At 39.3% G+C, this 24282-nt stretch overlaps 1 protein-coding gene across 1 annotated transcript in view; it reads left to right on the top strand.

The window, feature by feature from the left end:
* LOC126203195 (dynein axonemal intermediate chain 7-like) overlaps window positions 1–24282 on the top strand; it is a 764826-nt gene that overhangs the window by 123149 nt on the left and 617395 nt on the right. Inside the window, exon 7 of the mRNA XM_049937439.1 lies at window positions 23967–24166. Coding sequence (XP_049793396.1) covers window positions 23967–24166 — 200 coding nt within the window. The remainder of the gene's footprint in view (window positions 1–23966; window positions 24167–24282) is intronic.

Raw genomic sequence — 24282 nt, 5'->3', positions numbered from 1 at the left:
ATTGATAGTGATGAAAGACTACGAACTAGTAGGTGAGGTAACATTGACTCTGTTCCTCTGTTTTTTTGACAAGGGAGAGAGCAGGATTCCAAGCAGAGTGTAAACAAAATCCTCCATCCCCATTTACAAGGTTGCTTGCTAATTTAATCTCAACAGCCCCTTTGACAACACTGCCCCAATAGCTGGACATGCATGACAATATCTCCTTGTAGCTGTGGCATGGCATATATTGGTCAGACTATTGTGACAGTGGAGGATCAATGTACTGAGCATAAATAGCACACACGATTACAGCAGCCAAGTAGATCTGCTACTGCCGAACATTGTTTGGACACTGGTAACCCTATGTTATATAACAATACCGAGATCATTTAAAGCGAGTTCTTGCAACTTTGTTAATAGACTTTCTCAGGATATCTGTATTTAAGAGTCTGCCATTCCAGTTCCTTCAGTATTTCTGTGACATTCTTCCATGGATTATATGAACTTGTAACCATTTGTGCTGCTCTTCTCTGTATATGTCCAATATCGCCTGTTAGTCCTATCTGGTATGGTTCCCACACACTTGAGCAATATTCTAGGGTGGGTCACATAAGTTATTTGTAAGCAATCTCTTTTGTGGACTGCCTGCACTTCTCCAGTATTCTACCAATAAATGGAAGCTTACACCTGCTTCACCCATGACTGATCCTGTGTGATAGTTCCACTTCATATCCCAACAAAGTGTTACACAAAGGTATTTGTATGAGTTGGGCAATTCCAACAGTGACTCATTGATATTATAATCATAGGGTACTACATTTTTTTCATTTTATGAAGTGCAAAGTTTTTACATTTATGAACATTTAAAGCAAGTTGTCAATGTCTACTCACATTGAAACCTTGTCAAGATCTGACTGAATATTTATGCAGCACCTGTCAGATAGTACTTCATTATTGATAACAGCATCATCTGTAGAAAGCCTGATTTTACTATTAATATTGTCTTAAAAGTCATTAATATACAATGTGAAGAGCAAGGGTCCCAATACATTTCCCTGAGGCGCACCTGAAGTTATTTCTACATATGAGAATCCATCCAAGATAATATTCTGTGTCCTCCCTACCAAAAGGTCCTCAATCCAGTCACAAATTTCACTTGATACCCCATACGATTGTGCTTTGACTTTGTAATCTTTGTATATGTATTGCCATGCAATAAATAAATAATAAGTAAATTACTGGTATGCTGCAACTACACCTTTTTCCATATTTACTCTATGTGGTACTGAGTCAAATGCTTTATGGAAATCAAGAAACACTCCATTTAACTGGCTGCCTAGATCCAAAGCTTTCAATATGCCATGTGGGAAAGGAGGGAGCAGGGTTTCACATGATAGATGTTTTCAAAGTCCATGCTGGTTGGCATTGAGGAGGTCACTTTGTCCAAGATACTTCATTATGTTTAAGTTCAGAATATGTTCTAAGATTCTACAACAAAGGATTTCAAGGATATTGGACTGTAGTGTTGTGCATCACTTCTACTACCCTTCTCACAGACATGTGTGACCTGCACCTTTTTCCAAGAACTGGGCATGGTTCTGTGTTCGAGGGACCTGCAACAGATTAAAGGTAAGAGGGTCCAACTCAGCCACAAATTCAGTATAGAATCTGACAGGGGTTCCATCAGGGCCTGGAGCTTTGTTAAATTTTAACGATTTCAGCAATTTCTCAACACCACTGACACTAATACTTATTGCATTCATCCTTTCTGTGGTCCAAGGATTGAATTTCGGAAATTCTCCTGGGTTTTACTTTGCAGAGGAACATTTGAAAAAGGAGTTCAGCATTTCAGCTTTTGCTTATTACTCTCAGTTTCAGTTCCTGTATCATTCACTTGGGACAGGATACTAACTTTGGTGCCACTAATAGCCTTTACATACAACCAGAATTTCTAATTTCTTAGGATTTTGTGAAATGCCTTTTGATAATATTCTGCTGTGATTGTCATTGAAGGCACCACACTTTGCTCTCTTAACAGCCAAACATGTTTCATTCAGCATATCTCTATCTATAGCCATATGCTTTGTTTTACACCTGTTATGCAGTAATCTCTCTTTTTTTAGAAGTTTCAAGGTCTTTTACATATTTTATAACATCACTTGTCACTGTGAGGAGATCCTTGAAAGGACCTTTGTAGGCACATGCTGGACATTTCGATACAATGTAAGTAACTGTCCGTCATTCTGCACCACAGTCACATGATGGTGATGAAGATTTGCCCCACTTGTAGAGAGTGTCTGCACATCATTCATGATGCATTTGGATGTGGTTCAAGGTAGTACAAATTGCCTGAGGCTGGTGGAATGCAGGGGTTTCTTCTGGATGCAAGGCAGCTTCTGGCATTGTGGAGAGCAGTTTTGTTGCCAGCAGTGTTTCCATTCATCGATGACATTGAATCGAGTTTCCATGAGAGTCCTGGCTGTGATGAGAGAGTGGGATGTCTTGAGCTTAGTCTTTTTCACTCTGCAGGGAATTCGTCATCCATTATTGGGAGGTCAGTGTTATTAGCAATATTTTGGTATTCACACAGTAGCGTGCTCTTCCATCTGATATCAGGAGGTGGACTGTGGCTCAAGATAGGTAGCCAGTATGTGGGAGTAGATAGTATTGACCTACTAAAAATGTACATGGCCTTGTTCAGTTGTACATCTATCTTTTCTGCATGTGGACTATTAAGCCATTACTCTACTGCTGAGTATACCAATCCAAATGCTAATACTTGGAAAAAAATCTACTGGACAGATGAAAACATGAAACTTCTGTTTCATTTGAATTTGGGTGTAACCTCAATTTATGGAAATAGTGGCGTAAGATGTCTAGATCAGAAGTTTGGATTTCTTTAGTTGTTTCAAAAGTTTTATGTTAGGTAGCTATCGCCCAGTCTTTTGCATGGCCAAACTTCCTGGACTGTGTTGGAGGGATATCAGACATATGTAAGTTAAACAAGAGAAGCAAGGACAAATCCCTATGATAAACCATTATTCAATACTTTTGGGCAGCTAGTCTCTTTTTCTGTAGTTACAGTAAATGTTCTTCCAGTTAACACGTTGTCAATCAGTTTTGTTGTCCACTTGCATGGGACAAGTTGCAATAATTTGTAATGCAGTCCATGCCTGCAAACTGTGTCATATGCTGCACTTAGATCAGTGAAAGCAAATGATGTTCTCTGCTTCATTTGGTATCCTGCTTCAATAAATGTTGATAACATAAGACTTGATCAATGCAGGTCCAGCCTGTCAGAATTCAGCTTGTCCAATAGGAAGGTCAAGAAAGATTATACTGGATTAATCCAATTGTATAGAATTCTTTCAAGAAACAGTAGTGCTTAGTAGTGCAATTGGGAGATAGTTCTTAGGCTGGTCTGGTGCTTGCCAGTCTTGAGTGTTGCTATTGCTATGATTTTTGATTGCTTCATTTTTTGTGGGACTGAACTAGATGTAATGTTAGAGAAGAAATTCACTAGTCATCTTTTTGCTTAGTTCCCACTATGCAGAAGAAATTCTGGGTGGATTCCACCACTTCTGGTGCCTTTCTGGATTTTAGAGTTATAAGAGCAGTGGAAATTTCAGGTATAGAAAAAGTTCTTGAGAAGTCAGATTGTTCACTAATGTTCTTTTTGAGCAATGTAAGTTTGCATCTGATGTATCTTGTAAGAGTTTTATCCCTTGGTGCTCTTGATGTGGACAGTAAATGTGATGCAATCCTATTAGCTGATATATGACTGTTCCTTATTTAACTTTGTTTCCATCCAAATGCCTTAGTAATGACCATGCTTTACTACTTGATGTTTGGAAACTGAGTGAAACAACAGTCTCTGTCCACCTAATACATCTGGCTGTATTGAGGTTATGGAGTAGGTTCTCCACTAGTAGTACCATTCCAACCTGGAATGTATTGTTTCCAGCAGCCCCTAGGAATATATTTCTTTGCTGCACTTATCATATTGCCAACAAGCCTCTCATAGCTTTTTGCTTTTGGGGAAATCCAACCAAGACATTTGTCCAAATTTTTAGCATTTCTGAAGTTAAGTCTAGGTCATGGAAAGGATGAAACCAGCGGGATTATTGCCCCTTCTTCGATTAAGATTGGATGGTGTTGGATGTGTTGGAAGTCTTGTAATATGAACAGTGAATTTTGGAGTGATAATTTATTTTCATTAATTGTTGCAAAGCATAAATCGAGATTATACTCATGTCTCCAAGCTGCTGATACGAATGTTCATTTGCCCTTTGCATCGAACACCAAATATCAGCTATTGTCTTATGCCAAATTTACAACAGATTCACCATTTTCATCACTTTCCTTGCACTTCCATTGAGTATGGTGGCTGTTAAAATCTCCAAGGTATATGGTGGGGTGTTGTGATCCCAGGATAATCTGTGGAGGCCAAGAGATAGCTGGAGGTTTCTATACATTAATTAGTGTTAGTTCTCCTATTTTTACTGTAACTTCATGGAGATCATTGAGATTAGACACAGAGCATAGATGCACATTCTTGACTGACAATCATATGTGTGTTACCACATCATAATCACAGTGGTACATTGCTCCTAGTAATTCAAACCCAGGAATTTTTCCTCTCTGATTCACTAGCTCTTCATTATCAGTATGCATTTCCTGAAAAACAACTACATTGACGTTAAATTTTGATAAAATCTTCTGTAGGACTTGGTGTTTTGATATACTTATGCCTTCAGTATTGATTTGACATAACTTGATGACAGGTCCAAAGTTTATGGCTGGAGAAACCCGAGAAGAACCATGTGAGTCCTTGTCTTGTGACAAATTAATTTTAGCAAGGAGATCTCTGAGGTTATTTGGCAGCCTTTGCTTCTTGGCATTAGATATTTGCCTTGAAGTGACTGCTCTGTAGCATCACCCAGGGGATATGGGTGACTTATGATATGTCATGGATGCAAACAGTCATAGCCTCCCACCAGTAATGTCAAAGTTGGAGACAAAGTCAGAATACTGCAACAGGTTGTTTTTATGTTGATCAGTACCAAGAATCCTACATTTGTCAGTTTTTGCTGCAGAATACTTCTCTTCTAGCTGTAACAGTGTACAAATCCCCTCTAGGAAACTTCAGCTGTTTAAGAGATATCTAGATTGAGTATTTAACTGCCTGTCAGCAAGAACAAACAGTTATTCAGGAGTTTAAAGATTTCATTGCAGATTTCTTAACATATTGTTATACAAAAAATGAAGTGCAATCATTATTTGGCTGCTTCAGTCTGATTTCAGTAGTGTTATGAAAAGAATAGTTGCTACTCTCTATATAGCAGAGATAATGAATGAGTTGCAGACAGGCACAACATAAAGACTGTTGGAAAATGAGCTTTCGGCCAACAAGGCCCATGTCAAAAATAGACAACACACACACACACACACACACACACACACACACACATATGCGTGTGCTTGTGGTTGGAGCCAGTCAGGCTCAGTTTCCAGAGACTGTGGTCATGTGTGTGTGAGTCACATATATGTGTGTGTGTGTGTGTGTGTGTGTGTGTGTGTGTGTGTGTGCATGTATGCTGTCTATTTGTAACAAAGGCCTTGTTGGTCAAAAGCTCCCTTTCAAACACTCTTCATTCGGGAGGACGACGGTTCAGTCCCGTGTCTGGCCATCCTGATTTAGGTTTTCCGTGATTTCCCTAAATCGCTCCAGGCAAATTCCGGGATGGTTCCTCTGAAAGGGCACGGCCGACTTCCTTCCCCGTCCTTCCCTAATCCGATGAGACCGATGACCTCGCTGTTTGGTCTCTTCCCCCAAACAACCCAACCCTCAAACACTCTTCTTGTTGTGCCTATCTGTGACTCAGTATCTTTGGTATATGATGAGTAGCAATTATTCTTTTCATAATATTGGATATTCCATCCTAGATTTTCCATTGTTTGCTTTCAGTAGTGGATTTTTCAACTTGTATGGAGCAAAATTCTGACTGATAACATTTTTATAGACAGAACATGGATTGAAACAATTAATGTACATCTAGTTTTTATGGACTGTCTGATTATGACATAGAATTAATGAAAATAAACAATGCAGCACCATACAGGTCTGAGATATTTTCATAAAAAGCAGTGGCGCTTATTAATGATACTAGGATATAGTGCCTTAAGATGGGTTAAAGAGGTAGTATGGTGTGAGGCATATATGGAAAGAAATGGTAATGTGAAATTCAGTGTATTCAATAGCAAGTGTGTGTCAATATTTGAAAGTAACTTTCCTAAAAAATCATCCAGAAACTCCATTTAAAAGAAAAAATAAGTTATGGATAACAAAAGAGGTTAAAAGAACGTGTAAGAGAAAATGGAAAATTTATTTAAATGTCGGAACAAGGTAAGATCTGACATTACTGACATTACACAAAAATACTGTAATGGTTACGGAAAATCATTAAATGTTCACAGATATCCATGGGTGATAAGACTAAAATTGTTTGCGATATTGTGAAACAGGAGACAGGACAGCCAGTCAATCTGCAAGATACAATCACAGTTAAACTGAATAACAATGTTGTTTCAGATAATTCACAAGCTGCATATAATATTAACAGTCACTTACTACATGCAACAGCAAAATTTAAATGGTTCAGATGAAGAAGGTTGGGAATATGTTAAAAATAACATTCTACAAAATTTTAAGCAATTGAAAGTAACACAACATTTTTCACTGAAATTAATAGAATTAAAGAAGTTCTGAAAAACAGAAGCTCACTTGGTGTTACACAATTAAGCAATAAATTGCAGAGAACTGTTGAAGTTGCAATATTGATTTTCTGGATTACTTGATGACTAGTTTTGAGCCTAAGCTCATTATCATATCATGCACCGCACATCATTCACCTCAATGAAGTGCAGCCCTGTACTACTTTCAAGATGCGTTTAACTAAAACAAACAGTCATGATTGTTGTAATGGATGGTATTGCATAGCTTAGTGGATGATTTGATTATGAGTTTAGGCTAAAAACTAATCAGCAAAGGATAAAGAAAATTAATATTGCACCTTCAATATTTCTCTGTAATTTGTTGTGTAATTTTGTAAACAATACAATTGCTGACGTCATGCCTTCCAGAGTCCTGGAAATTAGTTCTTATGGTGTTGATGGGTCCTCAGATAGAATTCTGAAGGACTGTTGTAACTCAATAATTAATGTCCCTCATCATGTTTGTAATGTATCACTGAAATAGACTATTTTTCCAGACAGATTAACAAACAGTAGTGTGAAAACTAATTGGGACAAGCTCACATTTTACAAGAAATTGAAGTTGGTTAGCTGTAACTAATTTTATCCACCCAACTGTTTGACTCTTGGTGGACTATTATTGCCTTGACTGTGAACAACAATTGTAGGTCCCCTCCACTTAAGTACTGGGTGATCAAAAAGTCAGTATAAATTTGAAAACTGAATAAATCACAGAATAATGTAGGTAGAGAGGTACAAATTGACACACATGCTTGGAATGACATGGGGTTTTATTAGAACCAAAAAAATACAAACGTTCAAAAAATGTCCGACAGATGGCGCTCCATCTGATCAGAATAGCAATAATTAGCATAACAAAGTAAGACAAAGCAAAGATGACGTTCTTTACAGGAAATGCTCAATATGTCCACCATCATTTCTCAACAATACCTGTAGTTGAAGAATAATATTGTGAACAGCACTGTAAAGCGAGTCCGGAGTTATGGTGAGGCATTGGTGTCGGATGTTGTCTTTCAGCATCCCTAGGGATGTTGGCCGATTACGATATACTTGTGACTTCAGGTAACCCCAAAGCCAATAATCACACGGACTGAGGTCTGGGGACCTGGGAGGCCAAGCATGACGAAAGTGGCATCTGAGCACACGATCATCACCAAATGACGCGCGCAAGAGATCTTTCATGCGTCCAGCAATACTTTGCTTTTTTTTCCCTAGTAAAACCCCATGTCATTTCAAGAATGTGTCAGTTTTTACCTCTCTATCTACATTATTCCATGGTGTATTAAGTTTTCAAATTTATACTGACTTTTTGATCACCCGGTATAAATGTGTGTAGAAACAGTGTGTCTTGTTTCTATGTTCTCAACAGGAAAACTTTGTATTTGTGTTAAAATAGACATTTTACCTAAGAAATGGGCAAGAATAGTTGTTCTTCACTTTACACATCTATGACCATAAGAGAAATTGACTCTGCTGTTGGTGTGGAAAGCCTAGTGTTTCAAGAGTTATTAGGGCATATAGTGATACTGCCTCATTGTCTCTAAAGAGAAGAGAGATATGTGGACAAAAACGAAAAACCACTCATAGTACTGACAAAACTCAACTTAGAAACAGTGGAATTCATCCTTAAAAGACAAGTAAGGACCTAGGAGAGATTATTGGCTACAGGGGTTCAAATGGACTCTTCAACAATGTGGTGTAGACTTTTTGATTAATGGCAGAAGAAACAAAAGTCAATAAAGAAGCCATTTTTAACATATAGTATAAAGAAAAAACGATTGGCGTGGTACCAAATATATACATCTTGGACCTCCAAGGACTGGAAATGTGTAAGTTTCAGTGATGCATCACATTTTTTGTTCAAGGATACAGAGCAAGTGTTGTCCGACATGAGGCATTGAGAGCTGAACATATTGAACAGACTGTAAAATACCCTCCCAAAAAATATTTTTGGATTTCTTCACTGCAAGTGGCCCTGGGGCACTAGTTCCAGTTGATGGCAGGATGAATTCAGCCAAATACATTGAAACCCTCAGATCAGGATTGTGCAATTCCTACAAACCTTTGCAGATGATGAAGAAACATTTCAACATGATCCGACCCAATGTCACATTTCTAAAGCAGTTCATGGGAGAAAACAACATTAATGTGCTTCAGTAGCCTGGTAATCCAGAAGACTTAAATCCACTTAATAATTTGTATAATATTGTGAAAAGGCTTCTTGGTAAAGAAAGAGTGAAATAATTATTGCCCAGTTTCCATACTAATGTCTTTTGCCAAAATATTTGGAAAAGTAATTTACTCCAGAGTAGTCTCATATTTAAATAAAAACAATTTACTTATCACATCAGAGCTTGGAGTCCAGAAGGGTTGCTTGACTAAGAATGTGATTAAAACATCACTCTAAAATATTAAACACCTTAAGAAATAAAATATTGCTTGTTCATATTTTTGTGACCTTTACAAGGTGTTTGCATAGATCATATTACTCTCTTCAAAAAACTTAAATTTTGCAAATTGATGGTTTTACAAACACTTGTTGCCTTGCAGATGGTGCTTTTTAACAATGTTTGGTGGTAGAGGTTGCTATGTACCAATGTTGCAGGTGGCAGATGTTTCTGCATATCAGTCTTGTGAGGTGGCGGATGCTTCTTATCAATATTACATACCATAAGGTTCTTCGTACTACTCTCATGTACCAGAAGACGCTTCACATCAGTGTTGCATGACAGAGGGTGTTTTGTACTGAAGTCATGTGGCAGAGGTTGCTTCATATTAATGTTACATGGCTAAGTGCCAAAGCTGCATGGTGGGGGGTACATCGTACCTATGTTATGTGGCAGAGGATGATCTGTGCCATTGTTGCTTAGCAACAGGTGCTTCGTACCAATGTCGTATGGCAGAAGGTGCTTTGTGCCAATATTGTGTTGCAGTGCGTGCATCCTAACAATTTTGCATGGCAGATGGTTTTTTGTACCAGTGTTGCGTAGCAGTAGGTACTTCTTACCAATATTACAAGGCAGAGGGTGCACTGTACCATTGTTGTGTTGTAGAGGATGGTTTGTGGTGATGTTACATTGTAGAGTGTGCTTCATACCAATTGTGCATCTCACTGATTTTATGTGGCAGATGACCATTTGTATCAGTGTTGCATGGTGGAGAGTGCTTCTTGCCAGTTTACATGGCAAAGGGTACTTCTTACCAATGTTGTGTAGCAGAGGTTGTGTTGTACCAATTAAACATTGAAAAATGGGCTCCATACCAAAGCTGCATGACAGATGTTGCTTTGTATCAATGTTGCGTAGCACAGGACACTGCATACAAGTTGTGCATGACAGAAGGTGTACCCTACCAATGTTACATGCCAGAGAGTGCTTTGCACCATTGTATGGTAGGAAATGTTGGAAAAGGTCACACAAAAAATGTAGCTTGTGTCAGACATGCACTGGTTTTGGGCAGCCAGCAAGTGACCATAGGCTGTTCCAGAATTTTAATCATAACTCTATGCAGTGTACTACAGTATTGTATGGCTAGTGCCTACAATCTAACTACTCTTCATGGAGACGTGTATCATAAATGGCTGCCTTCCTCACCTGCTCACGTCAAGGTCTCTGGCAATCACAGGGAAACAGTCAAACCTATACATAATCAGGGGATTGTTTTCCCTCCAGTCTCCATTGGCTGCCACACATCTTGGTGGTGTAAGGCTTGCCACAGGTGTCGTTGCCAGCATTGGCACTACATTACTGACACCAGTCACATGCCTCAATGTGTTGATCACTGGGTCCGCAACCCAGCTCTATAGTTCGCTCCATGGCCAAGCAATAACTGACTGGTTCCTCAGTACAGAGTTCCCTCTGCTGAGCACAGCAGCAACCCTTCAGAAATAATCTGTGGCCAAGTTCTGACTGTCCACAGTGCCTCAATATGGTGCTCCCATTGCTGAGCACACCAATCTCCCCGTATTGACCTTTGCTCTCATCCAAAGATCAATGAGCACGTTACTAGCCACACATTAATAGTGCTAGGCCATTACTGAGTGCCTTCTCTGCACCACTTCTTGTTTTGTCACCTCCATCATCATCCCAAATTGTCTACCTCGTGGGATTTCATCCTGAAACCTACAACCATTTCAAGGATATTCCATTGTACACGATCGACTCTAAGCCTTCATCACGCAATGCAGCTAAGGGACTACTGTTATTGGAAACAAACATATCAAGCTCCTAACATATTTTACATAGGTCCATTCATTGATGTCTTATGGAATAGTTTTCTATGGTAACTCATCACTTAGAAAGAAAGAAAGAAAGAAAGAAAGAAAACATTGATAGTACAGAATGCACAAAGGCAAGCAGTAAGAATAATATTAGCAGTTCACTTACTTTCATATTAGAGGTACCTCTTCACACAGTTAGACACTTTAACTGCACCTTCACAATATACACTGAAGAGCCAAAGGAACTGGTACACTTGCCTAATATCGTGTCGGGCTTTTGCAAGCACACAGAAGTGCTGCAACACGATGTGGCTTGGACTCGACTAATGTCTGAACTAGCGCTGGAGGAATTGACACTATGAATCCTGAATCATGCAGGGCTGTTCATAAATCCATAAGAGTATGAGGGGGTGGAGATTTCTTCTGAACAGCATGTTGGAAGACATCCCAAATATGCTCAATAATGTTCATGTCTGGGGAGTCTGGTGGCCAGCAGAAGTGTTTAAACACAGTAGAGTATTCCTGGAGCCATTCTGAAGAAATTCTGGATCTGTGGGGTGTCGTATTGTCCTGCTAGAATTGCCCAAGTCCGTTGGAATGCATAATGGACATGAATGGATGCAGGTGATCAGACAGAATGCTTACATACATGTCACCTGCCAATATGTCGTATCTAGCTTTATGAGAGGTCCCAGATCACTCCAACTGCACATGCCCCACACCATTACAGAGCCTCCACCAGCTTAAACAGTCCCCTGCTGACATGCAGGGTCCATGGATTCATGAGGTTATCTTCATACCTGTACATGTCCATCTGCTTTATACAATTTGAAATGAGACTCGTCTGACCAGTCATCAACAGTCCAATGTCGGTGTTGATGGACCCAGGCAAGGCATGAAGCTTTGTGCCATACAGTCATAGTCTTTGTGTCAGCTCAGAAAGCCCTTATCAGTGATGTTTTGTTGAATGGTTCACATGCTTACACTTGTTTATGGCCCAGCATTGAAATCTGCAGCAATTTGCAGAAGGGTTGCACTTAGGTCACACTGAATGATTCTCTTCAGTTTCTGTTGGTCCTGTTTTTGCAGGATCTTCTTCTGGCTGCAGCAGTGTCAGAGATTTGATGTTTTACTGTATTCCTGGTATTCATGGTACACTCATGAAATTGTCTTACGGCAAAATCTCCTCTTCATCGCTACCTTGGAGATGTTGTGTCCCATTGCTCATGCGCTGATTATAACTCCATGTTCAAATTCACTTAAGTCTTGATAACCTGCTGTTGTAGCAGCATAACTGATCTAAGAACTGTGCCAGTTACTTGTTGTCTTATATAGGGGTTGCCAACTGCAGTGCCATATTCTGTCTGTTTATGTATCTCTGTATTTGAATATGCATTCCTATAGCAGTTTCTTTAGTACTTCAGTGCATATTCACTGATGAAATTGCAGTAAGCAGTATGAGAAAATTAGTAGTGTCTTTACCTACAATGCTAGAAGGAAAAAACACCTTTATTACCCATTAAACTTTCTGTGGCTTAGAAATGAGTTCAATAGGCAGTAGGGCCCCAGTAGATCAAGACCAAGTATTTTGAGGTTCCATGAAATTTGAGCTAGTATTAAGAAAATTAAAATTTTTTGTGAAATTAGAGTAAAATCTCATTTTCATATATTGTCAAACAAGTATATTTTACACATTTTCAAATTTGTTACATTTTGAGCTTTTTTTCAATTTCCGTGGTGACTCATCACTTTGAAAGAAAGGAAGCATTGATTGCACAGAATGCACAAAGACAAGCATGAAGAGTAATATTAGAAGTTCACATGCATTTCTATTACAGATGGACAGGTACCATTAGGTTTCAAGGAGTGTGCTTGCTCTTTCTTTGTCGACCCTTCACTAACAGGGACTGCCTGACAATCAGCTGTATAGTGCATCCCATTTTTATTGTTACCCCTAGGGTTGTGTATACTCAGCAACAATAGTTATTAAAATACAGTAGTACACCTAAGTAACAATGCAGTACACATTTTACAATATTGGCTGACCAATGTTCTATGTACTGATGTACTGTAGTTGGTTGTGTAGTAACATCTGTCCTATAGTGAGCCCACCTGTGTTCTAACGTTCTGATGACTTAAAGTATGAAAGTGGATCTGGGTTATATCGGCTTATTCCCCCGAATCACCTTCCACTTCTTTACAAGACGACTTACATGGAATTTGCAGCCACTCTTCCTTACAGAATAGCCGGTTGCTGGAACCCTCTTGACTTCTTCTCTGTTGAATAAGTCTAGGTACAGGATTTTTTAAGACTCTTTCTACTTATGAAATAAGTAGACATACAAACTTTAATTTTCATCTACTAACAATGTATTTGACCTCCGTACACAATAAAAATCTCACTTTTCACATGAATATGTAACTTCCTGCCAGTCTCTCATACAGTCGGACGTTAGAAACAAATTGAGTTGCAGTTAACGAAAGTTGGCCTGGATACCATGACCTTTCTTAATATGAATCGTAAAATGAGTCTTGCCTCTAACAAGGTTGCGTCAAGAGTCTACAAGAGTACTTCTTCAACTGTTCTTGTTTTAATAACAATAATCACAATAATCACAGAGCTGCTTATAAACTCCATGGTTCTTACTAACAGACTCACTAAAACATCTATGGATTGCCTGACAGGTACTTGTCGGTGTCATCTGACCACTGTGTCTACTTTCTTCCCATGACTGATTTTAAACCTGCACACACAAAAATGTGACGTGCAGTAGGTAGGATTCTACTATACCACACTCATATCCAGAATATCATGTGTTCAAGATGGTACAAGGCTGAATGGTTCTAGAATTTACACAGAAATTCTCGAGTAACTGCAGTGTCATGTTAATTTTAAAATGTTACATGTATATACAGTGTACTGTACATATGAAACTGTGTGTTTCATAATGTTTTAATGCATGCATTACAGTGAGTGGTAGGAATAAGAGTGAAATTGTGCTATAGAATGTGAAACAAGGCTTTGAAAAGACTAGACAGAGGAGAAACCCTAAAAAAAGTTGCTGCTGAGCATGGAGTTGATAATGTGAGAGTTAGAGATTGGCATAGAAAAAGTTTTCTATTTTGTCATTTGAATGTAAGTCATTGTAGAAATCTGAGTATGGAAAATTGAGAGAAGCTTTGTTTGTTTGGTTTATTCTACAGAGACAAAAAGGAAATCCATTTTCAGGGTCTGCTCTGCAAAAAAAGCTGTATTTTTAGTAATGAGTTAAAGTAAGGTGTGGACAATTTTACTGCAAATTGAGAATAGTTAGATAGGTGAAAAAACAATATGTCATAAGGTAGCTTGAAATTTGCAGGTCAAAAACTTTCTGCAGATTTCCAAACTGTTACATAATTCTGTGAGAAAACAAGTAAAAATATATAAGAAGAAAATCTTACTCCTGATGAGCTGTGTAACTGTGATGAAACAGGGATAAACTATAAGATATAGTTTTTCAAAGATTTTGTTCCAGAGACCAAAAGATACCTAAAGAAAAAGGGCTTGCCTTTTAAAGTAATTTTAACACTTGACAACACTGCCTCACACCCTGATAAGAAAGCATTACAATGGTGTTTCCGCATCGTTCTTACCCGCTAATATGATGAGTTTAATATTGCCTGTGGACCAAGGCGTTTTGCAGTGCTTTGAAAGAAAGGTATTGTTGTTGTTTGCTTCAGGCACTTCTACAAACAACAAAAAACAGAAGGTGAAGGTCTGGAACAAGATTTTACAGAATGAAATGGATACGTACAGTACAGACAAAGATGACCTACCATTGGCAGAATAGATGAAAAAGCTTGCTAGATGTGAAAATGCAAATGTGAGTGATGTTTCAGAATGGATTAATTGTGGTGAATAGTTTTAAGTGACTGAACTTGGAATTGTTGAAATAGTGAAACCGCTGAGGATAGTGACAATGAGGAATTTTCTGAAAAAGTGTGTCAGTGATCACTCACACTGAGGGTTTAGCAGCCCTAGCTGTGGCGTTGCACTATATTGAGCAGCAAGTGGAAGCTACTCCAACTGATACCATTCTTCTTGGCAGATGTCATGACATTGCTGCTAAAAATGAGGTTCTATTGTAAAACAAAGTACCATAGTTAATTTTTTAAAATGTAACTTATGTTTTTGCAACTTGGAAATGTGTGCCATGTATGTATGTATAACACAGGTATGTATTATATTGTTTCTTATTTATTTTTTTAATCATTATTGTGCTCATTAAACATTTATTTTTGATTTACCCATTGATATAGTGAGATTTCCATATTATCAGAGTTTTTTGTAATTCGAGATAGCCTCATCCTCAATTACTTCAAATTACCAGGGCTCTGTTGTACTTCAACAAAATTTTTTATCATTTAACCAACTTCAAATGTCTGAAATTAGCACAGGAAATTTTGAATTTAACATAAATCTTTTTCATCTGCATGACTCCTGATTCATAGATGAATTTTTATTAAAAATACTATTTTGAGATATAGCTGCATGATAAAACTGAATATGTTCATTAGTATTAGAACTACTCATGTATACTTATCCTGTACACTAATTCATTCCACATCACTTCAGTAAAAAGTCAGTCAAATGATCTATGCAATCTGTAACTAGCTAATAGCAGAACACTTTAGGGGTACTGTCCCAGAAGATAATACTGTAAGACAAGGAGTGAAAGTACATGCAAAACAAGGTAAAAACTCTTGACTTTAAGTCAATACTATGAATGACACCTTTAAGGGCAGAACATGATGAAATAGGTTCTAAATTAATTTATCTCTGTGTTGACTCCATTTTCCAACTACACACCAAGGAATTTTACATGTTTTTTTTATGATCATCAGTGGGTACTTCTGGTGCTAGCAGCTCATTTTTTCTCATTAGAGGTCACATAATATGTCTCTTCATGTCTTTAAGACTTAAATTGTTAACTGTGAACCACTTGCAGCCTTACAGACCTGCTCAGATGTCATTTGAGCTGTCTCTGTTAAGGTTGAGATTGAACCCTTGGTTAATATGTTTATGTCACCTGTGTACACAATACTTTTTTACACAACCTTTAAGTCATTGTAAGATCACTTATGTTGATTTGTAAGGAAACTGGACCTAGACTCAATCCTTTTGGGACCCAACATTTTATGTTTCCACGTTTTGAGGCTAGTTTCAAGCCTGCAACACAATCTGTCACTGAAATCCCCCTACATTTTGTTTTGATATAAAAAAATAGATGTCATTAATGCTATAAGACTGCAGTTTTCCTGGTAGAATTTTGTGATGCACACAGACAAACACTTGGGTGAGATCAAAAAACGCACAGTTGGGAAAAAATCACAACTAGAAGGAGTTGTGCAATGTAAATGAAACTTGGTAGATATCGTTCTACATCTGAAAGTTGATATCTATTCAAATTTTGTGCCAGCTGTGAAGATGCAAATCAGGTTTGCTTTAAATGCAAATGGTCATGAGCATTAGTTACCTTTGAGATTGGTCACGCTGAGTTAATGTTAGTCAAAAATGCCTTTAAGGGGACTAAGCCACTATTATCAACACCAAACTGAGTTCGAATGAGTTTGTGTAATAGGGCTATGTGAAGATGGATGTTCCTGCTATGCAAAGCTGGATGCTCCCTCTGCAATATTGTAGAAAGACTTGGCAGGAATGTTGCCAGTGTACATGACTGCTGGAAGCGGTGGTCACGAGAATGTATGGTTGCAGGAAGACCGGGCTCTGGATGGCAATGTGGCACTACTGAGAGATAAGACCATCATGTTCTGTATGGTTGCAGGAAGACTGGGCTCTGGATGGCAATGTGGCACTACTGAGAGATAAGACCATCATGTTCAGCATATGACTGGTGCATCATACTGCACCTACAGTAGCAATTTGGGTAGCTATTGACACCAAAATTACAAATCAATTACTTGAAGGACAGCCCTCAGCAAGGTGACCCGCAGAATGCATTCCACTGACCCCAAATCACTACTATTTGTGACTTCAATGGTGTCAAGTGAGAACTCATTGGAGGGTAGGGTGGATGTCTGTTGAGTTTTCTAGTGACAGCTTTTCTCTCAGTGCCAATGATGGCTGTGTGTCAGTTAGGAGGAGGCCAGTTGAGGGCCTACAACCAACCTGTCTGCAATGTCATATGACAGCAGGAGTATTCTCATGGTTATGCCACTTACCCTGACTGCAAGTCTGTTCATCAATATGGTGGTCTGACCAGTTCTGCTGCCATTCATGAACAGCATTAAAGGGTGTGTCTTCCAACAGGTTAATGCTTGCTCACATACTACTGTTGTGACCCAACATGCTCTACAAAGTGTCAACATGTTGCCTTAGCCTGCTCAGTCAACAGATTGGTTTCCAGTCAAGCACAAATGGGACATTATTGTACAACAAGTCCAATGCCTTCCACAAACAGTGGTAACTGTCATTGTATTGACTGACCAAGTACAGTAGGCATGAAGCTTCATCCCACAAACTGACATCCAGAATGTGTGTATTTGCATGCTCACATTCAACATTCTGGCAGTTACACTGATTATTAATGTACCAGCATTTCTCATTTGCAATGGTTTATCTCACACTTATACTAACCTGTGATCTTGCAATGTCAATCACATAAATGTGTTACCTAGACAAATGTATTCCTGAAATTTCATTACTCTACATTAATTTTGTTTTGGTGTTGCAATTTTTTTCCATCAGTTTATATACCAACAAAATAATTTTCTTGTTTACCTCTGCCAATACTTCATTTGTGGAGCCTCATATTGCTCTCTCTGTGAAGAATCCTTTACAAAGGTGAAGAAAGTTCTGCTTAGTTAAATGCACCAGTATTCTGTCATAGAGCACTTTTTCAAACAATTTCATAAATTTGGAAGGGGTGAAGTAAATCTGTAATTTGAGATGGTTTTTTTATTTCCAGTTTTATTGATGGGTGATACTACAACATATTTAAGTATATCAGGATATACACTCTGAGTCATTGATTTATTAGAAAGATAACCTAAAGACAAACATATCAAGTCAGCACAAGAATGTAGAAAATTTTCAAGTAGGAACACCATCATGCCCAGCAGAATTACTACTTTTTAGTGACATAGTGAATTGTCTTTCAGTGTCCATGCAGTGCTTGGACAAACAAGAGTAGTGCATCTGTATGTGGTTGTGTATTAGTGGATGCAACATTTTCTTTCACTGCAATGAAGTAATCATTGAATTTGGTTCCCACTTATTTGAGAGTGTCATTTTATTATCTCCATTACTGGACACCACAATGAAGGCAGGTGAGCTGGTATGAAAAGCTCAATGGAATGGTTTGGAAACTGGCCATGGAGAGTGCATGCAATGCTTGGCATATACAGATATGCAGATTGCAGATTTGATTTACACACTTGCTCCAGCTGTGGCAAGCCAGTTGTCCATTGTGCAGATTTCTTCCAAACCTCTGCCAACCCTGATGCCATGTGGCAGTTTGAATGAGTCTACAGGAAGATGGAAGAATGCCTGTGCCGGTTCTTTTGCACTATCAGGTAAGGGGTATCATCTGTCCTGGTGTACAGCAGCATGGGTTTATACAAAGTTGTCCAAAATGTGAGAAGACAGTGATGGTGAGGGACCTCCTTTCTCATAATTGGAAGGTAGCTCAATTAGGTGTTGGTGTCTATGGTAAACAGGCCCTGGTGTCCTGTGTGGTGCCACGCCATTGATGATTCCGGTGCAGTGATATCATGATGCTCCCCCTCTTCACCCACACTGAGCTCAGTGGGTTCACATCAGTCAATTTTTTGCAATTCTTGTCCACAGCAGTTTTATACCATTGGATAGGCCATTTGGCAATTGTTTGTGACAGTTGGCAGGCCATGGGTCAGTTGTCAGTGCCCCTTTGTTTTCTCTGGACTCTTGGGATGTTTCTGATGCCCAACATTTGTCACCCCAGTGCATTTTGCTGATGTTTGTGGTGGATGTGCGACTGTCAAATTTCATGTCAACATGGGAGTGACAGTCAGCCTCATTAATTTGGATATGTACAGGCTCTAGGGGTGCTTGGAGCTGCAGCAGCCACTATTTCATATTGTATCTTATAGTAAACTGTGCATTCCATTATGTGCCAACTCTCTATATCCCATGCGGTACGAATTTGGAACAGCAGTTTACATTGTTAGCAGTCAATTCACCACTGGCACAAAATATTTTTGGTCTAGACATATTTCTGTTCTTGGTTTCCAGATTGTTGATGAAGTGCATTTTGTGTTCCAATCCATTCCTTTTCATGAGTTGGGCTCCTTACTGCTGTCTTACAGCCTACTGTGTGAGAATACCTTGGGTTGGGCAAAAATTTCAAGGCACATGTTCCTATCAAGCTGTTGGCAGTATCTAAATTTTATCACCCTTGCCCCATTCCCTTCATCATGTGTGACAAGGTAAAGGCTGAGTTGCAGTGTTGGCAGAATCAAGACATTGTTTCTCCTAGTTCATTAAGTCAATGGGCCACCCTTTTAGAGGTGATTCAGAAGCCTGACAGCCATGTGAACCTTTGTGTTGATTTTAAACTGAGGGTCAATGTGCACTGTGCCACTGATTCATATTCAGTTCTGTAGCAGGCAGAGTAATCAGAGTTGTTGTGGGGAGGCCAGTATTTTTCATGAATTGACTTGTGTGGTGCCTACCTGTAGATGCCATTGCATGCAGTTTCTCAGACTTCCTTGGGCCTCAGCACCCATTTTGAACTTTACCAGTTTAATCATTTGACTTTTGGAAGCTCATCTGCATCTGGAAAATATTAATGGTATTTGAAACAGTTTATTCAGGACATCTGCTGTTGTGTCAATTACCTTTATAGTATCTGGGTAATAGGCCCTACTTGGAAGGACCATTTACGAATCCTTCAGTTGATTTTCCAATGCCTCCTGGAGAATGGCCTTCATTGCAAGCTGAAAAAATGCAGTTTTTTTCTCTCCAAAGGTGCTTTTTTGAGTCTTGTGCTTTGTACAGATGGTCTCATCTCTCTGGATGACCACATCAAAGTCATCGTCAGCCTCCTACCGCCCAAAAACTCAAAGAAGCTTCAGTCTTTCTTGTGCAAGATTTCATATTATTCTCATTTCATTCCCCAAGCTGCACACATCTCCCAGCCTCTTAACTGGCTTCACCAGAAGGGCATTAAGTTTGTCTGGGCTGTGGACTGTCAAAGGGCTTTTCAGTGTCTCAACCAGCATTTGTGTTCTGTTCCCTATCTGGCTTCTTTTATGTCAGATAAACTTTTAACACTCACCTTTGACACTAATGACATCCTGTCTCATCAGAACCAGATGGTACAGAACAAACCATTGCTTATACATCAAGGACAGTTTCTGTTGTGCAGTGTAATTATTCAAAGATGGGAAAGATGGTGTTGGCTATTATTTTCAGAGCTAAGAAGTTTCATGTTTTCCTGTATGGGGTGAGGTTCTTCACAAGCCACCAGTTTCCTTTTTGGCCCCTGTTCCAAGCTGCTGGATAAGACTGTCCACTGACTGCAGAAGTGGGCCTCTCTTTCTCAGTAACTATTGGTATGATATTCATTACCATTCCATTCCCAGCATGCCAGTACAGATGCACTATCACAGCTACCATTGGGGCCCAATCTATAGTTTCATGGGCAGGAACTCCTCATGTTCACATTGGATGATACCATACAGCAGATCGTGTTGGATTTTCTGTTGACAGCATGAGAAACACATGGCTGCTGAACCACTTTTCTGAAAAATCATTTCAGCTGTCCATTTAGGTTGGGCAGAACGCATCTCTTTGAGTGCAGATCCAGTGTGACGTACACATTTCGTCCTGCATACTCAACTTAGAGTTGTCCAGGGGTCCTCATGTTTGCCATTGAGGAGTAATGCTATCAAGTAGTCTCTTCCCACTGGTGTTGCATTGTCACATACTCCAGTTGCTGCATGTGCCACACTGAGATATAGCTCCTACAAATGTGTTGGAACAATATCACATCTGCTGCCTGGTGATCAATGATGATATTGAACCTCTGGTGTGGGCTTTCGGGGGCTGTACACAGAATCAGGCTGGACCATTGCACCAGTTCTCTCTTTGCCTGGTCATAGAGCACCCTTGGGACAGGGTGCATGTCAATTTCATGGGTCCACTTTCTTGCATCATCTGGTTGTTGCTGATCAAAGCATTGTCCATTTTCATATACATTGGCAAGACGTTGTCCCTATCGTTGACTGCCACTCTTTGTATGTGTTTGACTATTTTTGCCATTGAGGGTTCCCTTAGAACTGTCATGTCTGATAGTGCTAGGCAATTTTTGTCACAGGACTTTGAAAACTTTTTACATTCACAATGTTGCCCATCCTCTGACTACCACCCCATTTCATGCGGCTTCTATCTCAGCAGTGGAGCATCTTCTGCATGCATTCAGTACCCAAATGAAACAGTCCATGTCTGCCTCTTCCCATGACAGTGCATTGTCAAATTTTCTGGTTGCATGTTGGGTGACACTGGAGGATGCATGCAATGCGTATTGTGAGCAGTCCCACTGACAGAAGTGTTTACCTGTGGATGGTTGTAAGCCAAGTGGACCAGTGCTTAAACTGTGTTCAACACCTACTGCTGACCGCACCTTACACTTTGTGCTGAGTGTTGTTGCTGAGTACTGAGTTGTTAGTTGTCCATGCCATTTGTGTACTGATTTTATCGCCTTGTATGTCTGTACAGGGTTTTGGACACTCTGCTTCCTGTTTATCAACTTGCACAGAAAGTTTCATTTCATCTCATGGGCTCTGCTACCTGATTATTATCAAGCCACCGTCGATGACCTGTGCCAACAGTATGGTGCAGCATGTCATCATTTTTGCCAGAGGTGTTTTCTGGGGCCTCAGTTGTGTTAGAATCACTATTTTTGTTTGTTTCATGTTAAGGGTTTCAAATCTTTACTACAACTTGTTTTCTGTATTAGGTTGAAACCTACTGTATCTTCCAAGGAAAAGGTGCTTTATTTGCAATAGTTAACTATCCAACATCTTTGCCTCATTTTGATCTTACCCTTGCTTGCTTTAGAGAAAAGTAAGGCTCTGAGTAGTAATATGTTTGAGAAAGTGTTAAATTTTCCATTTACGATGTTTGGTTTATAAATATTACCTAACATTCCTCTCATAATTCCTTTCTTAACACTATGATGAGACATTGTTTACAATTCTGTGATACAATACTTTTCTTCTATGATCTGTATGTAACTGATCAGTATATGTCCCTATTAGAATTTGACTATCACAGTCATATAAACAGCTGACAGCAATATTCCATGTTCTGACAAGAGTTAACTGCCCAAGATTTCTATTCTGGTGTACAGAGCAGATTAGAGCGTACACACACAACAGACACACAAAATCAGCAATACACATACTAACAAGATATACATTTTGACACTAATGGAGCACAATATTAAAGTACTCCACCAACTAAAGAAAGATCATAAAATGAATGTGTTGGAAGAACTGGAGATATTTTAACATTACAAGAAATATGAAGATAAAATACAGAAGAAAAAACCTGAAAGTGTCTCACTGAATTTATTCTGATGCTCTGGTGGTATTCATAAGTAAGAAATAAGATAACATGGAAAGTTCTGGTAGAATATAATGTTTGCAAATGTAATGTTTGGGGTTTTGGGAGGCTAGGAAGGTTCAGTTACATTGATGGTATCTCCGTTATCTGGACTCATTATCAAGACAGTCTTTCTTTATTCCTCCATTGTCTCAGCACATCCTCCCACCTCAGCTTCATCTGGTCCTCCTCAGCCCATCGTACCACTTTTCTGATGGCTTGATCCACATTGTTGTTCATATAAAGCCCACAAACCATTAACAGCATTTGTGTTTTGACAGCTGTCACTGCTCCCAAACCTAGTCTTCAGGCAGATTTCTCACACAATATCCTCAAAAACTGCTAATCATCTCACCACCCCCAATAATCAGCTAAAAAGACAATATCATACTGGACTGGTACAAATGAATGATTCCTTCACCAGGGCTTTGGCTATCTAACATTATGCCCAGAAAAGAAGAACATTGTATCCACAAACCTTCCCACCCCTTCTAAAGTGGTATTCTGCCACCCACCTAAACTATGCAGTATCCTAATCCACCCATATTCCACACCTACTCTCAACCCCTTGCCAAATGAGTCATAAGCCTGTGGAACACTTGGATCCATGTGAAAGCAACCATTTTACATACCAACTCTGCTGCATTGGTGCACATCATTTTAAGTGGGCATGACCATCAGCCAACTGTCCACTTGAATGGTCGGCCACTGACAAACAATGGCCAAGAACAGATATGACCACCCAGTGGCAGAACATGCTGCTGAGCGCAGCATATTTAGTTTCAATGGCTACTTCAAAAGCGTGCAATCTGGATCCTTTCTCCCAGTACTGGGTTTTCTGAACTATGTATATTAGAGTTATCCTTGCAACATGTCATTCAGTCACATAATCTTCCTGATCCCAGTCTCTGCTAAACCCTTGCACCTACATCTTACTCCCCTCAGGCTCCCGTTTCTCTATTCTGTTACCTCCCTACTAATCCACTCCTACACATCGTCATCAGTATGCACTGCATGAGCTTAGTGGTTCTGGTGTCCATGTGTCACATTTCTAAACTATACACCTGCTACCTCTCGCTCCCACATTTCCATCCTGTACATGTCCTGCCTCCTTCTAAGCTGTCAACCACCCATGTCTAAACCTTTCTACCAATCCCCACAACTTTTATCCCCTCACTCACTCACCCCGACAATGAAAACCAAATTTCCCTGATGTCATTGCCAACTCTCTTTCAAGTCAAGATATTTTATTTCTTTCCCTAGTAGTGGATGTCAGTTTTATTATCTTGAGCCTTTACAGTTTTCTGTCATACACTAGCAAAATTAATGTGAATACTGTTGCAGGTGAGGAATGACTTCCGTGCAGAGCAGCAGCGCCATCTGGACAATGCCTGCTACAAGCTTTTGAGCAACATGGAACAATCGATGACACTGACAGGGCTGAATGAGGCAAGCTTCCGCATCAAATCAAGTCACTTGCTACTGCTCCTGTGGGCTCTGCTGCCATTGCCTCGAGGTCACGCTCCACCACCAGATGAGCCCAAGTGAGTTCATGGCAACATAACATAGTACATATAATATACTGTAATTATTCTCTCATAATAAAGTACATGTAAAATGTTTATTTTTGCTGATGTTGCATGTAAGTGAGCAGCCCTGT

This window comes from Schistocerca nitens, chromosome 9 (genome assembly GCF_023898315.1).
Source record: "Schistocerca nitens isolate TAMUIC-IGC-003100 chromosome 9, iqSchNite1.1, whole genome shotgun sequence".
NCBI classification, from domain to species: Eukaryota; Metazoa; Arthropoda; class Insecta; order Orthoptera; family Acrididae; genus Schistocerca; species Schistocerca nitens.
Note: the sequence above shows the minus strand (reverse complement) of the source record. Positions and strands in the feature narration are given on the sequence as shown.